Raw genomic sequence first — 17,568 nt, 5'->3', positions numbered from 1 at the left:
TGAAAAATATACGCTCCTCAGAAGTCTGAGATCAGATTTGAGACTAAATATGATTTTTATAAATAAATGAAATCAGTAAAGCGGAGTGTTCATCTTGAAATTAATCTTTTACAGTTTACTTAAGAATAGCTTAATAAAAATAATAAAGTTAATAAAAAATAATCTGATCAACGTTTACTGTATTTCACATATGCAGGATTCTACTTAAGTGCAGCCGACGAAATGCATCCACATGATCATAAACCAGAGCCTGTCAGCAGATAAATCACAGAAACTATATCACAGTGAAGGGCGAATAGCGCAGCAAACAAAAAACTGCTGGTGATTTTTGAATCTGCTGGCGTTCCGTACTCAAGACTTCTGCATTCACTCTCGGCGATGTAAACGTGTCTTCAGCTGTTGTCATGATCGGAGACGCCGCGCACATTTTCCCAGCAGAAGATGGTTTGTTTGAGGAGACGTTCAGCACAGATAACACATACAGGGTTCACGGACTGAACATCACGATTCACCAGGATTACAGCGCGAGCCTGGGCGTCGCTGCGTCAGTCTGGGACTCCGTGAGTTATTATTAGAATTACATATTAATACTGCAAGCAGATCCTGTACATAGTGAAGAATAAATCTGTGTAATAAATTAATGCATAGATAAATGGAGGACAAAACAAATACAAAAAGCGTCTTGTGTTCAAATAAATTGTTTTTATTTATTTATGTATTTATTTATTTGCTTACTTAGCCTATACTAATTTGGGGTGTATGGAGGTCTTCTTTATAGCCACTGGATGCACTTAAAATGTGTAACATGATATAATATAACAGACTGGTTGCGCACATTTTGACCATAAACAAAGTTTTGCAGCGGTAGAACCGAATGTTTCTGTGAACTAACTAATTTGTATTAGTTCTAACTGTATTTGAAACCCGCATTATTCACAGCTGTTGTGTTCGGCATGTTACAGAGAGTTCTTGAAGTGCGTGCACGTGCATGAGTTGCGTGCGTGAGACCGAGTGAATAAAGAAAAGAAGCATCCGTTCAAGCTCCCGTGTAGAACTGAGTTTTTTTTAGTGTTCAGTCAGTTTAAACACTACATTGGTGACGAAGATGGCTGATCTTCGTAGCTTACCGCTTCCATCACCTTTTCTTCCCGTGCCTGGTGAACCGCCTATTCCGTGGGCGCGTTGGTTTGATGGTTTCATGGTATATATCGAGGCCATGGATTACACTGATATTTCCGACCGGCGAAAGATTGCCCTGCTACGCCACTGTCTTGGGGCGGAGGGACAGAGAATATATCGTGCCCTCGGACATGCAGAAACTTACGAGGAAGCGGTCGCTTTCCTCGCTAACCACCTCACAGGCCAACAACGAGTACTGCTCCGCCGATACAAGTTACGCAAACGGCTTCGTAAACACCTGCACCTGCACAGATGGGGTGAGCGCCTGAGACAGTACGATTACCAGCTGAAATTCACGCCAGAGAGGGACAATGTGGTTGCTGATCTCTTATCTCGGTCCATTACCGCACCCGCAGCCTCACCAAGCAGCCATGGAGTGGAGCTGGAGTTCATCCAGATGCTCCATTCACCTTTACAATCTGCTGTCTCCTTGGAAGAGCTACAGAACGAATCTGAGCATGACTCCATGTTAACAACAATCCACACCTACATACACTCAGGGTGGTCAGCGCGAGTGCCTGAGGAACTAGTGCCATTTGCGAGGGTGCGGAATGAACTGACATGTTGGGGTGACGTATGTGTTTCCAGGGGTCTCTGTACAGTAGTGCCAAGCAGCTTGCGTGCATGTGTCCTATCAATGGCGCAGGAGATCCATTTGGGCATTATAAAATTTAAGCAAAGATGCCGGGACCAGGTCTGGTGGCCGGGCATAGACCGGGATATTGAGGGGCTGGTCAGGGACTGTGAACCGTGTCTTCTCAGTGGAAAGACTGGACAACCAGCCCCAACCCCTTTGCAGCCAGTCCCATGGCCTTCACGTCCATGGAAGCACCTACAGTTAGACATCTGTGGGGAAATTCATGGCCATGGAGTTCCGCCTCATCAGCGCTTTCTGGTTGTCATCTACGATCTCCATTCTAAATGGCCTGAGGTAGTACCAGCAGGGACAGTTACATCACAGACTATCACGCAGATACTGGACAGCCATAACTACTGACAATGGGCCCCAGTTCATTTCTGCAGAATTCTCCACCTTCCTCAGCAATAAGGGAATTAAGCATATTTGTGCTGCACTTTACCATCCCCAGGCAAACGGTGGGGTTGAAAGGTTTAATCAGAGCCTTAAGAATGGGATTTGGGCGCATCTGGTCCAGGGGTACTCATTTCAAATGGCACTTAATCAAACCTTGTTGCACTACAGGGCCAGCCAGCACAGCACCACTCAGGCTTCACCTGCTCTGCTCATGCTCGGCCGGGAGATGGAATTGCCCCTAGACAGGCTCAGAGCACAGGGCTTGTCGGCAACAGTAGTAACTGGCCCCCAAGCAGCAGTCAAAGTGGCAGTAACTACAAACCAGGGGCGTATGAAGAAAAACTTCGATAAGAGATACAAGGTCAGGCATACTAACATCAAGGTACTGGACTGGGTGTGAGTCCGCAGACCTCACCGTAGCAGTAAAATGGCATCGTTTTGGTCTAAACCTCACCAAGTGGTCCGTCAGCTAGGATCTGCCACATTTCTGTTAAGTGATGGCTCACACTGGCATGCTAGTAGATTGCAGGAAGTGCCCATCCCTCTTACACCAGCAAGAGGTCCGTGGGCAACAGAGCCCAATGCAGGAGCAGCACAAGGTGTCAGTTCCTCAGTCCCACGACCAGAACCAGTACAGCCACGGTCACACTAGGCACCTCAAGGTTTCCAGCTCAGGGAGCCCCCACAACAGCCAGGATCTGACCCGCCACCACTCCTGTCAGCATATGGCCCTCACCCTCCTCAGCCATTGCTTGATGTTACCCAAAAACGGCCAGGAAATGCCCCAGCAGGCGACTTTGGGAGACAGACCAGTTCGGGCAAGGGCTCGTCCTGCCTACCTGAAAGATTATATCACAGATTTTCATGCATAGGGGTTATACTGTATGTTTTTCTCTCTTATAGTTTGAGTGCAACATTGAAACTTGTTTGTTCATCAAGTTCTAGGGAGGGAGGGGGGGGGTGTTGTGTTCAGCATGTTACAGGGAGTTCTTGAAGTGCGTGCGCGTGCATGAGTTGCGTGCGTGAGACCGAGTGAATAAAGAAAAGCATCCGTTCAAGCTCCTGTGTAGAACTGAGTTTTTTTTAGTGTTCAGTCAGTTTAAACAGTACAACAGCATTGTGATATGAATGACAATATTTAGAGAACATAGGCCAATTCCACGAAAACATGAAGCTGCATGTGCCAGAGTGTGAATTAGGAACAGCGTTTCTGCCTTATAAAAACACAAGAGTCTCAAACTCTAGTGATGTGTCGTTCGCGAACGAGCCGGCTCTAAGAGCCTATTTTTTGTAGCGAACGAGAAGGGGAGAGCCGAATCTTCAGCCGGAGCCTTCCATTTTAGCCCAATTTAGCAATTGTGAATGGTTTGTGTGTTGGTAAGCAATTTTATATTCAGTGTTTTCATAAAAGCCTTATTTTTATGCATTTTTTCGTTACAAAAAAATAAAAATAATAATATACATGCGGCTAATCATATGATAGACTAGGATCATACCATTATGTGAAAGAAGGAAGGGGGACACACGCTTCGAAGATAACGAGTGTAGTGGTACAGGCCAGGTACACAGAACGACAGAGAGAGGTGGGGGAGCCGGATTTAAACGCAAGCATGTTGGTTAAGGTAATGGTAGGAAGACACAGCCTGCATCCCAATGTGCATACTATCCATCCTAAATTCTGTGTGGTATTAGTAATTTTAATATACTATTTAGGGCAGATAGGGTGGATAGTATGCACATTGGGACGCAGGGACTGCATTGTTGCAACTTCGGTCCCCTCAGAGAGGGTCTTCACAAAAACAGGACAAATAATCACAGAGAGGAGAAATCGCATCAGCACACCCAAGCTGAGGCAGCTGATATTTCTGAATGCCAACCTGCACTAAAGACTAAAGTGTCTTAATGTTAAGACTTTTGCCTTTATTTATTTGATTTGTTTTCTGTGGTTCTGTGTTCAATTGTTCAATTAAAGTTTTATTAAAATGTTAAATAATAGTAACTGTATTTTTTGCTACGAAAAAATGCATAAAAATAAGACTTTATGAAAACACTGAAAAAAAAATTGCTTACCAACACAAACCATTCAAAATTGCTAAAATAGAAGGCTCCGAGTGATACTAAATGAAGAGCCATGTGGGTGCCGTAAGAGCCGGCTCTTCTAAGGGAGCCGAGCCAAAAGAGCCGGACTTCCCATCACTATCAAACTCACTGGCCGACTGAGGAATACACAAACCCCGCCTCCAGCCTGCAGAACGGGGCGGGGCTAATAATGCCCCATAATCACTCTCATTGGCTCGTCATCTTTCGTAGGCATACATGATATGCTCATAATCTGTAAAAGATGAGCATTTTCACAAAGAGAAAAATGCCTGCATCCGTTAACTGCTGATAGAAATTAATTAAATGAACCAGGAAATGTTTATTCGTCAGTGGTGGACAAACTACTCATATGAGTTCGTTTTGAGTTCGTTTATTTCTCATGTGGCTTATGAAAACTAATAACAGCAGCTTTCTGCTGACCTGTGTGTACAGTTTTGCCATGTTATGATGCTGATACACTTTATAAATTTCCTCATTTAATTCATAATTCATTTCTTTTCACAAAGAGAACCTGAAATAGAGAAGGTTTTCACCTGAAAACCTCACCCTCCTGCTGAATACAGTCGACCAAAAACTAACCATTTAACAGTGACATTGCACTGCTTTTGCAGTTTTAATATTTCATCGACAGACATGTGAAGTTGTCTGTTCATCAGTTCATGCACTCACATCTACAGCAGATGAGCCAGTGACATAGTTACATAATTAAAATTACATCCATTAAATCTTTTAGAATTGCATTTAAATTGTAAATCTAAATTAACATCCATAAATAAATCCCATTACATGGATTAGGCTCATACAGTGCCCTCCACTAATATTGGCATCCTTGGTAAATATGAGCAAATGCAGCTGTGAAAATAAATCTGCATTGTTTATCCTTTTGAGCTTTCATTACAAAAATTCACAAAATTCTAACCTATTAATAAAGTAAAACAATGGAATACGGGGGGAAATCTAATTGTGAAATACATATTTTCTCTAGTTCATGTTGGCCACAATTATTGCAACATCTTTTTATCTGTTGGTATTTGATTGAATCCATGATGCCATGCATCCGGACATCTTGTTTAGATGCATGGCATCACTGCAATAGCCAGTGCTATGTGAAGTTCCAGTCGTGTCTGACAACTGAATATGCTGGAAATTGTTTTTGGATAAGCAAGGAGAAATTGTCTTGAAACCCTCCCGAACACCATGTGGTATTTGATACATATTTTTTAGGCTTTCTGACCCGAAGACTCAACTAATCTCTGCAGTTCTCCAGCTGTGATGCTTGGAGAGTCTTTAGCCACTCAAACTCTCCTCCTCAGCGTGCATTAGGACGATATAGACGCACATTCTCTTCCAGGCAGATTCGTAACATCTTTAGTTGATTAGAAACTCTTAATTATTGCCCTGATGGTGGAAATGGGGATTTTCAATGCTTTAGCTCTTTTCTTACAGACACTTTCTATTTTGTGAAGCTCAACAATCTTGTTCTGCACATCAGAACTATATTCTTTGGTTTTACTCCTTGTGATGGATGATTAAGGGAATTTTTACTTTGTGTTACTCATATTTATAATCCTGTGGAACAGGAAGTCATGGCTGGACAATTTCAGTCACCTAAAAAAATGCTAAATATGAATGGGAACCCTAACCCTAACCCTATACTTTAGAGATATTTTACTCATAAGAATTTCTAGGGGTGCCAATAATTGTGGCCAACATGCATTGGAGAAAAACATTTATTTCATCATGAGATTTTCTCCCCACTTTCAATTGTTTTACTTCAATAATAGGTTAGAATTTTGTGAATTTTGTACGCCTTTGCTCATATTTAACAAAGGTGCCAATATTAGTGGAGGGCACTGTAAGTCATTTACCTTGTTTGTCACAGGCTCTGCATTTATGTCAGTTCTTTGAGAACGAGTCTCTGGATCTCAGTGGGACGCGGATCATAGAGTTGGGTGGAGGAACAGGACTGGTTGGCATAGTGGCTGCACGATTAGGTAAAGCTTTGATTTATGTTTGTGCAATTCTCAAAATTCATCTCAACATGAACATAAGGAGAGCTGAAAATCTCTCACTCAACCAAACTTTCACTGCTGTCAAAATGAGTGTAATGCAGTCTTCGTATGTCTTTTAGGAGCCCATGTGACCATCACAGACTTACCTTCTGCTGTTTCTCAGATAGAGAGGAACATTGCAGTGAACACGCCTCTCTCAGGATGGCCCTCAGACGGCCCCGCTGTGTCAGCGCTGGCGTGGGGCCTGGACCACAGCCGATTCTCCTCCAGCTGGGACTTTGTGCTGGGCGCCGATATCGTCTATCTGCCTGAAACCTTCCCTCTTCTCTTGGACACACTGGTTCATCTGTGCCGGGACGGGGCTGTTGTCTACCTGGCGTCAACGATGCGCAGAGAACACGGCGCTCAGGACTTCTACGACCGCATGTTACCGCAAATGTTCAGCGTGGAGCTTGTGCAAAGAGATCCTGAGAACAATATCAATATTTATAAAGCCACTTTGAGATGAGCCGTCCATCCATCCATCCTCCACACCACGGCTTGTGTAGTGTATCAGAGTCTATTTTTACATCTAGAGCTGGGAGGTTTGAATATGTACTATAAACGTATGTATAAATACCAGTTATGTGGCAAATTGTACACTTCAGTGAAATTGTTGTTTTCCATTAAATTTTTATAATGAAATGTTAATTGTAACTAACTGACAGTATTGAGGAGTAACAGAATACATATAATTCCATTATGTATTTATAATACAAAATATTCCTTTATAGTTGCAATTTTAAACATTTGTAATACCATTACCGTTACATTAAACATGTAGATTACTTAACAGATTACCATAAATTTAATTGCCAGTTTACTCTGTGAAATGAATCCATTGATGTCTGAGGAGTGTTTTAGTGAACTTCTCGCTTATAATGTACATTACTGTCATGTAGCATGCAGTGGCAGAGATAAGAACTGAAGCCTAGCAAAAACATTATGAAAAAAAAAAAAAGTTTTCAACTTGTAAAGAGGAGTTTGTGAACCTGAAGGGACTGGATGAGCTGGATCAAGTGTGTTTAATTAGGGTTGAAGCTAAACTCTCGCTCTCCAGGAACCGAGTTTTGCACCCCTGGTCTAGCACTACTCACATTTCCTTCAGAAAATGTAAAAATCATTAGATATAGTTGATCGATATTGATATATTGTTTGAAATTAGTCGTTTTAATATTTCAGTAAGTTTTAGAGGAGGTTGTTATTCTTCAAACACTCATGAATATACAGTACGGTATAATTATAATGCTAGTTTTTACATATGGATAAGATACAGCAGCTATAAATATTAAACTGCTAATACAGTAAAATCGGGCATATTTTATCTAGTCTTTTAACAGGGTTGTTTAAGTAAAGGTATTGTTAGTGATCCACAAGCCCCAGTGTGACTCCTGTTAGTTACATTAATGCTGTCAAAAGGCATTTTAAAATAGTACCTTAAAAGTAAACTTTCCATTCAAAAATGCAAAAAAAACTGTGCATAAATTTTATTGTCCCTTGTGTACAATGTCCATTGTAATGCGAAATTGGAAAATGCGGAAATTATGAGAACTGAAGGTTTACAACAGCTTTAACCACAAAGTAGGATCGAATGAGAATGTAAAATATCAAGCAATCCCAGTGCAACTGACCCTCCTGCACAGTAGGTCACAAATAGGCACAAGTCTTGTTGTTTCTGTAATTTAATACCCACACCGTTTGAACTTCAGAAGCTGACACTGCACTACAACAACACTTTTCTAATACACTTTAGTCTGTCATTCCATACCATTTGGCCTCGTTGTGTTTGTGTGTGAGTAGACAGCTGAAGTTTAACATCTAATACAAGAAAAACCTTATTTTGAAGTAAAAGATCCAAAAGGCATTATTGAGAACCTTTAATGTTCTAGACCTATTGCTATTGTAAAAATCACACTATAAGGGAAATATATTATAGGGACTATTAAAAAAAAAAAGCAAATCTCTGTATCTGTGAGTGCTACAGATAAATAGCAAGTGATTTATTATCCATGTTTTATCATTCATTCATTCATGTATTGATTGTACAGGTCCAGTTTTTATTATTTGACAAATCCAGCCTCAGGCGACAGGCATAACCAATTTCTCGTAATTTTTTAAAAACTATTTATGCAACAAAAATTATGCAGATCATGCAGAAAATCACGTGGAAATTAAGTACACCCTTCTTGCATGTTATTAATTTTTTTTCAAACAAAGAGACATCAGAGTTAACCATTGCATGTCTCACACACAGCAGGTGATGCTCCATTCCTGAATGAATCGCCATTTTTGAACTAATTGATTGAATGAAAGATTCAATGACTCACTCATTAAGACAGTCACTTGTTGCTACCTACTGTACTGGCATAACAATGTAAAGTGCAGAAAGCGTCACTGTAAAATCCCTACTACCAATACACAGACTGACAGTGCCTGGAGCAGTGAAATATTGGTGTGTGGTGTCACTGGGGTTGTTGCTATTTCACTACAACCTATGCTTGCAATGCAATGATAGTATACACTAGGGGTGCAACGGTTCAACTTACTCACGGTTCGGTTTGTATCACGGTTTTAGAGTCACGGTTTCGGTACAGTTCGGTATGTGCTATGTTTAGGGAAAAAACTATATTGTCAAATAAAAATAAAGAAAATAAGAACAAATAATCTAACTACAAGCAACAGCACAAATAAATAAACAGTGAAAGAGATACAAATAAAATCAACAGTGCTTTTAAGTTTTTTTTAAGTAGGTCTAACATAGTTTTTTTACTCACGGTTCGGTTTGTATCACGGTTTTAGGGTCACGGTTTCGGTATGTGCTATGTTTAGGGAAAAAACTATATTGTCAAATAAAAATAAAGAAAATAAGAATAAATAATCTTAACTACAAGTAACAGCACAAATAAATAAACAGTGAAAAAATATACAAATAAAATAAACAGTGCTTTTCAGTTTTTTTAGGTAGGTCTAACATAGTTTTTAGGTACAGAAATTGAATAAATCAAATGTAAAATAACATTGCATATTTGACTGTATAAATTAAAGATTAATCCTTAGTTACAAAAGTTATTAAATCAAGAGCAGTTAGGATACTCACCAAGATGGGCATTTTGACATAATTTTTTGAATTTGTCCATTCAAACACAATACTTCACAGAGAGCTTAATATTTGCGCCCGTTCTGAGATGCGGGTTCACGTGCTTCGGATGAGTGACCACACAGATCTTCTCACTGCGCGCGCGAGTTCACATCTTCTGGCTCTTTAATATTTAAACTGGCCAGGCTTAAATGAGTTTAGTTTAAACACAGATAGCAACGTGTGCTGTTCAGGTCTCACCTGCGCTATCAACACGTGATGACGGCATAAATGACAGTTATTCCAGCATAAAGCACTCGCATTGATTAAAGAGTGACTGGTTTGTCCACGTATTGTTTTTTTTCTCTCTGATCGCTCTTGTTATAATGTATTGGGAAGCCAGAATTTGTATCCATCAAGAGAAACATGCATTAGCCGAATTCTAACAAACCATATTACAGATGCATTGTCAGATTTAAGTTGAACCGCGGTCCTAGTGTATGCCGAACCGTGTGTGGAGAACGGTACGGTTCGATTTTTTTACCGAGAACCGTTGCACCCCTAGTATACACACAGTGTTTTTCTGGCACGGGAAAAGAAACATAATTTGGTTTTTGTTCAGTTCTCTAAAGTATTATCCTCCAATTTTCCTCCTTCTGCGTTCAGTCTCAAGTCAGTGTCTGCACTTTCAGTTTGTTCCCCAAACTCAACCGTCTCCTCGTCCTCTGTCTCGGAGTTAGGAGCAGTGTGTTTGCGTATACGACTTACCGCATCCCACAGAGACTTGGCATGTTGTATTTTTTGTTCACAGGGCAATGAAGTACAGAGTAAAACATCAGAAGGAACATTTCTTGTCTGTGGGAGAGATGAATTTTCAAAAGCTTCTGGAACTGGAGTAGAAGAAGGAGCGGGGAGTGAGGATGTACAGCTTGACTGAACACTGGGAGAACCGGAGCACTGGGTGGTTTCTGTGTTAGTAAAAGATGGAAGCAACAGTGGCTCATTCTCTGTGTGAGAAACCACAGGAGAAGCTGATACATTTGATACATCCAAGGTGTTGGAAGCAGAGGTAAATGACAAATGAGGTGAAGAGCTTGACCTTCTGAGAGTCCTGGAACCCACAGGTGAAGGTAAAACAACTTTGATGCAATTTTCTGCACTTTTCCTAAGGACAGGTGTAAAGAAATCTGAAGCAAGTACTCGCTTATCATCTGAGAGGTTGTCTTCTGTTGAACTATCCTCAGTAAGGTCCTTACTAGTATCTGTTTGATGGTTCTCATTATCTTTCTGTGTACTGTGCTCAACCACACTGTCGTCCAATGCAGGTCTATGTCCTTGTTCTGTGGACTGATTCATATGTATGGTGATTTCAGATGTGGATTTTGCATTTGTGAAAGCCACAAAGTCTTCGAGCACAGCTTCGGGTCCTTGTGCAGTGGTTTGCTCTTCCACTTCCATTATGTTGAGCATTTCTTCTACGCCTTCATTATTCTCCAGTGTTGTCCCACTCCAGGAATGTCCCACCATCAGTTTATTTTCCTGCGCTTGCCAGTCATCAACAGTTGCAGCTGCGGATGGAGATTCCTCAAACTCTTTTACTGGATCCACTATGTGACTCTCACAGGAGCTGTCATGTTCTTCTGAAATGCTCTCGTGTGTCTGTATGCTTGTCCTGGGATGCTCATGTGGTATTCCAAGAATCCTTTCTACTCTCTCGTCCAAAGTATTGTTTTCAGGAGTCTCCTGGCTTGAGACGACACTGCTGTGCTGCTTCTGCACCTCGGTCTCCTCTCTAGTACTTGGCGAAGGACTCTCCTCTGTCAAACACACATACTGGACATGCTCCTTCTCTGGAAGAAGTACAAGCTCAACCTTGACAACAACACAGGTTGCGTCAATGATCACAAGACTCTGCTGTTGGTCGTTTGTTGAGTTGTTGCTAACTTCAGGCTCATCGTTTATCCCCTGGCTTCTTTGCTCTGTCATCCCTGTCGAGTGATGCTGATATTTTGGCTCTTTCCACAATGGGAATTTCTCTATGATTTCCCTGCATGGTTTCTCATGTCCTTCTGTCTGCATTGGTGACTTCTGGGCTAAACAGTTTGACTCTGAGTCATTCCCTTGGACATAACATTGCAACTCTTCTTTATTTTCATCTGGTTCTGTTGCATTACCCAGATCCTGGATAGAACTGGATCTTTGATCTAGGGGTGTGTGCCCATACTCTTCAAACATTAAGGATCCGTCGAGCTGCCCAACAGCTTTGTCTTTCTTCAAGCACGCATCCTGATTTTGTCTGCTGCCATCATTGTGCTGAGGTGAATTTGTCTGCTCAGTGGTGATTGCCTTGTAATCCGGTTTGCAATCAGTTAACAGAGGTAACACGTGGGATTTAAGTGGCTCCTCAGGAGAACTTGACAAGCCTGACACCTCTCCCATTCGAGAGACTAGACAAAACACAGTCTCGCCACCTTTTCTTCTTGTGAGTTTGGTCTGCTTCGTCCGAGTAATATCAGGATGGGTCATGTGTGGAGACTCTCGGTACTGAAGCTGTGCTTGAGTTGAAGGGGGTTTTGTGTTTATTGTTGTGTACTGTATGACAGTGGATGCATTTACGGCTCCTAGACAGTGTTGTCCACCCGTGATAACACTGCGATAACTCTCTGTGATCTGTTTCTGGTTATTTTTTTGTAAATAATGTCCATTGTTTGATGAAGGATCACAATGTGTTTCTGTCAAATTTGTAAAGGGTACTTTTCTGCTCTCAAATGTCTGCTCCTTAAATGCTTCCACACTTGCCTCTGCAGTAACTTTTGGTATTGCTGCTATCTTGTCACCATTCTTCGGGGAGCTGTATGCTGGTGGCGCCATGTAGGATGGAGGCTGTCTGAAAGATCCTACTGGGAAAACACTCTCTGTATTTCTCGAATTCCAAGGGCTCCTTTTCCACCGATGTTCCCCAATGAGCTTAGTTTTGTCTTTTTTCTGTGACATTAAAGCAGTTGGCTGGAATTGTTCAGTGGTGTCTGGACTAACAGTCCACTGGCCATATCCCAACACCTTCTCCGTGTCTGAAGCACACCTAGATGACCTCCACTCCCCAACCTCAAAGCGAGGTGGTTTTTTGGAAAGCGTATGATGATAGCAGTCAGCATAGGCTTGCATCTCATTATGACTGTTTGTTCCAAAGTTTTCTCTTATTTCTCTGTAGTTTATTGGCCATGTGTTTTCCCACCCTCTGTGCTGTGCATACGAGTCTCTTTCTGCATACCTCCCCTTATCTGATCTCTGTTTTTCTATTGGTACAGGATTTCTCACTTCACCAGTGTAGTCGGTTAATTCTCTGTGAGATAACTTGGTGTGTGAATGAAAATTTGCGATTGATGCTATTTCAGTCTGCTTGTTAAAGTCATAAATATCCCGGGTAGTTCTGGTACCTGATGCCACCCAGGTTTTTGGCTCACCAGTTGAGTCAGTGTTCTCCGACAGGTGTTGCAGGCAAGTGCTTGTAGAAGGTTTGTGCTGATATCTGTTAAGAAAAACAAGAGTAATGTACAGTTTCAAGAAACATAACTTGATTTCTCTGTACACAGGTTGTAAAATTTTAACTGTTCTTGAGAATGTCAAAACAACAGTCAATCACAGTCTGCATTAACAAGTTACAACGTACCACATAAACATTCACAGTGCAGGGAGGAAAAATTACACGGATCCCTAAGTTAATGACTTCTCCAAAAGCTAACTGTAGTGAAGAGTCAGCTAACCTAAAGTCTGATCCCTGCCCTGTCCAAACACTTGACCTTAAGGTTTATTGATTTGCTTTTTAAAAACATGAGACACTGCTCAATCAGAGGCACTGCAAGGGTTTAATTGGGCCCCCTGGACAAGAAAACTGGATCTGCGCAATTCACACGGGTCATATTTCACAGGACGGGAAAAAAATGAAATCCGTGTTAATACAGAAAAAATAACAGTCTTGGAGATTTTTGCTGTCAAGATCATGTCCACCAATTATTGAATCAAAGAGTTCCTTTTCTACTCTTCAATGTAAATGACTGTCCAATGTGTTAAAAAAGACATAAAAACATATAATTTGTGTCATTGGTATAAAAAGACATTGGATGCGTCCGAAAGCTGAAAAATGCTGCCTACGGAGGATGCATTCCAAGTTAGGAAGGCATCATGGCATGCCCGAATCCAATGTCAGCTTCCCTTCCTGTCTCATGACATACCTTCATCTGATGGATTTTTGAAGCCAGCATAGATGTATCCTTCTCTGCCTTTGATATCCCACAGTCCTGTGTTTTTCATTCTGTGATGTGTGGGCTAAAATATTAAAAGATGCCATCTGAAAGTTGCGTTTGGTGGTCAGTTTGTGTAAAAGTAAATGTTTCTGACCAACTCTTTGCACATTTGATGTTATTTCTATAAATAAATCAGTTTCTTTCTTTCTTTTCAGAACAAGACAACAACAATAATACAAACGACAAAACATGAGCATATGATAATACGCTAAAAAGAGGCATATACGTATGAGGAATAATGAATCATAATAAATATAAGCCCTAATTTATTGCTTGGTTGCAGGTGATCTTTTGTCAGGATTTAAAGTTCCTTAAGTACTGGCAGGTAATGGCCCGTGATCTTAGCTGGACAGATCACCCGTTGAGTCTGGAGGAAAACAGACTGTGATGGACGAGGTGAGGATGCTGTCAGTGAACCAGGATAGCAGAGAAAAAATGTCTTTGGATGAGAAGTTAGTGGTCTTGGCTCTCCATTGTCGAAAAGAGAAAGAAAATCCCAGGATATTTATCTAACTTGCATATTATTAATTTCTTATTTTTTTCCAGTTTTGTCTGTTTTGTTTTTTTGTGAATTAAATATATCTTAGAGCAGGGCCGTCCAAACTCTGCAGGACACCGGCCCTCCAGGACCGAGTTTGGACAGTCCTGTCTTAGAGTATATGTACACTATTTTGAAATCAATTGGAGTGGGGGTGAGTTGGGTGCTGATAATGGATCCGGAGACATCTCAGCATTCAGAGACATAGCTTTCTTTGGCAAGAGGTTCACACAGGAGAGTCAGTGATGCTCTGGAGAGTTGATTTTTACTCTCTACAGTCTGCAGATGTCAGTATGGACACCCTTCAAGATAAAGCTGTATCTATCAAGAGGATCTACTCTAGAGAATCATATCACTCCAGGCTACAATGTCTATATTTTACTTGCAGGGGTAAGTCATTTTTTTTTTTGCCATTAGTGCTCAGTGTTGGGGAAAGCTACTTTAAAGAGTAATGCATTACACCATTAAAAAGTAAATAATTACATTACTTGGTTACCTTTAATGTAATGTAAAGTAATGGGTTACATTACTTTTGCATTACTTTTTAAATCTGTGCTTGCTTGTTTGTTTTTAATATATAAAGTTCTGTTTTTGGCAAATGTAAAAGCGCACAAAAAGTGAAATGAATAAGCCTCAGGCTGAAGGAAATGTAAATTCACGTGTGTACAGTAGAACTCAGCAGAAAAAGTTCAACACTCTTCAGCAATAAAACAATTAAACCCAAATGTTATGTTTATCTAAAGCCATTTTTGCTTATTAGTATGGTTGAATTATGGATCATCGAAGGTCAGCAGCAAAGACAGTATATAATAAAATGGCATTGAACACATAAAGGATGTTTAACATTTAATTATAGCAGGTTTGCTTCAAGTTCTGAGTTTGTTTTTTTTGCTTTCATTTTGAGGAATACTGAATCTGTATTTGTGCAGGCGAGATGAGTAAATGCATGTTGACATTTACAGTAACATCACGTTCACACATCACATCTGCACTTACTCCCGATTTCTCTCAACATGGGGACAGGAGAGCTGTAAGTCAATACATGGGAAACAAAGTAACTGGCGTTACTTATTTGAAAAATTTGGATTATAGAGGAGCAGGCAGGAGAGGACGGCTGGGTGTGAACATCCACAACTCTGTGCTGGACGGGACCCGCAACAATGAAGAACTTAAGCTGTGCAGGACGGTACTTTTAGATGCAGAAGGAGTTCGTGGGTGGGAAGCAGTACCACCTGGTCAGATGGGACCTTATACTCTTCCTCCGGGACGAGGCTGCTGGCTCTGGCTCCGTCGTGGGCATTGGCTCAGGCTTGATGTTTGTGGTGGGCATAAGTTGAGTCTCTCGGTCTGCGGTGGACTCAGGCTCCTTATCTGCGGAGAGTGTGGACTCTGGGTCTGGCTCTGAAGTGGTAAAAAAGCATCCATCAATCCATACGGGGAAAATTGAAGTAATCCACAAGCAGGAATCCCACTGAGGTACAATCAGCTGAATCTCATCGTCGAGTGGCTACAGGTGGCGTGACAGCTGATGCTGAAAAACTCCTCCACAAACTTCTTTTTCTCTTTTATCTATTTTTTCTTATATATATATATATATATATATATATATTAAAAACTTGACCCTCTAACACTTGCACTCTCTATTCTATTTTTATTCTCACAACTTATTTTCTTCTTATTTAAAGTGTCATGAAACCCCTGTTTCAGCACTGGTCGTTCACACCACAGATCTGAAACGAGTAAAACTGTGTAGAGGGTGGGAAGAGGCAAGAAAACAACCAATAAAACACAGACCTACAACACACTCATTATACAGCATTGCTGTTCTGTTGTAAGTAATCTTAAAGATTCCTAAATGCATCTACTTTCGGAAGGCCAAATAAAGTGCTTTTGCTTTCGCCTAGAAACACACAGCGTCTCCCTGACATGGCTGCTTCAACACTAACTGCGGTTACTGAAACCACGCCTTCTTTCTTTGCGTGCACATTTTGGCGGCATTATGCTAATATTTCCACAGTGAGGTAGACATGTGGGGGCGTGTTAGAACGAGCCGTTTTAGGGGGGCGTGGCAGAGTCTTAACTTTGATAAAGAATATCTCTTTGGTTTTGAGACTTTAGTCGTTGCAACTTCAGGGATCTTATCTATGCACAATCAGCTTGTAACACTCCAAAGAGAAAGGAAAAATTGAAATCGCATCATATGACCCCTTTAAAACAGAAAGAATAAAGGCATAGTTACTTTTTGTTTAATTTTCGGTCCATATATCATTGTTTGCTGTGTATCACAATAATCTGTCGTGTCATCGTGTTCATGATGATGCGTAGCCTACTGCTGTATCAGTGCCCTTATTCGCGCATATTTCATTTGAAGAAAACATGATATGTGCGCATACACGGTGCTGGTGTTGGAGCACGAGAGAATATGAAATATGTTCACATAAACTTGAAACACGCTTGCTCCGGTCCGGATATGAACTATGATCCACGCAGCGAGTGTTGTTAAACTCATCGCGGTGTTCAGTGCAGAAACGATCTCTCATGCGCGCTCCACGTGTTGTCATATTAAATATTGTTACAGTCATGTTTACAGAAATGAACTGACAGCGCGTTAGCTCTTTCATGACATTTGAATTCTCCACTGTACTACAACCTCTTGCATAATACAGAGCAGTGATTGGATCATAAGACTTTATTCTCATTAATAATACTTAGAAAAGCTGGGAAAACTGATGATGTAGAGGCGTACTCTCCAGCCAATCAGCACTCCAAATTAACGCATATACGTCACGTTTCGTGAAGTTGGTTCAACTTGGATGAATATGATGAATGAAATGATCCAGAACTTAAAGGCACAATATGTAAGTTTTTGCCGCTAGAGGGCGCGTATTCAAAACAAACAGAGACAAAGGCGTAGTTAGATGATGACGTGACTGAGTGTGGAATCATGGGAGTTGTGGTCTTCATCCCCAAAGCCGACGCAATCCGACGGGACTCGGGCAGAAATCATGTTCAACGGAGCTTTTATTATGCCACAGTCGAGCGCTTCCGCTGCTTCCGGTTGTGAGTATGTGGGGTAAAGCAGCGGAGCTTTTATCATACTAGATACATTTAGTTCTGTTATAATGCTACTCTGTGCGGTCGTCACCGGTCTAATAAAACGCACAACTTATTAAAGCGTCTTTGGTGTTTCCATGTTTTCTACAAAACAAAACCGGAAATCGAGGGGTTATGACGTCATTGGCAGGCGACACAATGACACTATGGACACGGTCCGTGTCACTAGTTCA

At 41.1% G+C, this 17,568-nt stretch overlaps 2 protein-coding genes across 5 annotated transcripts in view; one reads left to right on the top strand and one right to left on the bottom strand.

Annotated features, from left to right (window-relative positions):
* Positions 1–201: 201 nt before the first annotated feature.
* Positions 202–7,307, top strand: LOC107684011 (protein-lysine methyltransferase METTL21B-like). 3 transcript variants are annotated; one of them, XM_016480137.1, is made up of 3 exons: positions 202–560; positions 6,213–6,306; positions 6,444–7,307. In XM_016480137.1, exons 1-3 carry the CDS (start codon positions 405–407, stop codon positions 6,830–6,832), a joined length of 639 nt encoding a protein of 212 aa, XP_016335623.1. In that variant the 5' UTR covers positions 202–404; the 3' UTR covers positions 6,833–7,307. The 3 variants fall into 3 exon arrangements, with proteins under 3 accessions (XP_016335623.1, XP_016335624.1, XP_016335622.1); XM_016480138.1 differs by having other exon boundaries at positions 208–560; positions 6,195–6,306; positions 6,492–7,307; XM_016480136.1 differs by having other exon boundaries at positions 208–560; positions 6,195–6,306.
* A 2,646-nt stretch (positions 7,308–9,953) lies between these two features.
* LOC107684009 (uncharacterized) overlaps positions 9,954–17,568 on the bottom strand; it is a 10,135-nt gene continuing 2,520 nt past the window's right edge. For both annotated transcript variants that reach the window (XM_016480133.1, XM_016480132.1), the window contains one exon: positions 9,954–12,968. In XM_016480133.1, the coding sequence (XP_016335619.1) occupies positions 10,058–12,968 (2,911 nt within the window). In that variant the 3' untranslated portion in view covers positions 9,954–10,057. The remainder of the gene's footprint in view (positions 12,969–17,568) is intronic.

Source organism: Sinocyclocheilus anshuiensis, unplaced genomic scaffold (genome assembly GCF_001515605.1).
Source record: "Sinocyclocheilus anshuiensis isolate Anshui unplaced genomic scaffold, SAMN03320099.WGS_v1.1 scaffold169, whole genome shotgun sequence".
NCBI classification, from domain to species: Eukaryota; Metazoa; Chordata; class Actinopteri; order Cypriniformes; family Cyprinidae; genus Sinocyclocheilus; species Sinocyclocheilus anshuiensis.
The sequence above is the reverse complement of the archived record's forward strand: the minus strand, read 5'-3'. Positions and strand labels throughout refer to the sequence as shown.

What these genes read in the sequence shown, in the direction of transcription:
- LOC107684011 (XM_016480136.1), top strand. Translation starts at nt 405, where the DNA reads ATGATCGGAGACGCCGCGCACATTTTCCCAGCAGAAGATGGTTTGTTT. An exon ending in CTGCGTCAGTCTGGGACTCC is followed by an intron (nt 561 to 6,194) that starts GTGAGTTATTAT and finishes TGTTTGTCACAG; the next exon opens with GCTCTGCATTTATGTCAGTT. An exon ending in CATAGTGGCTGCACGATTAG is followed by an intron (nt 6,307 to 6,443) that starts GTAAAGCTTTGA and finishes TATGTCTTTTAG; the next exon opens with GAGCCCATGTGACCATCACA.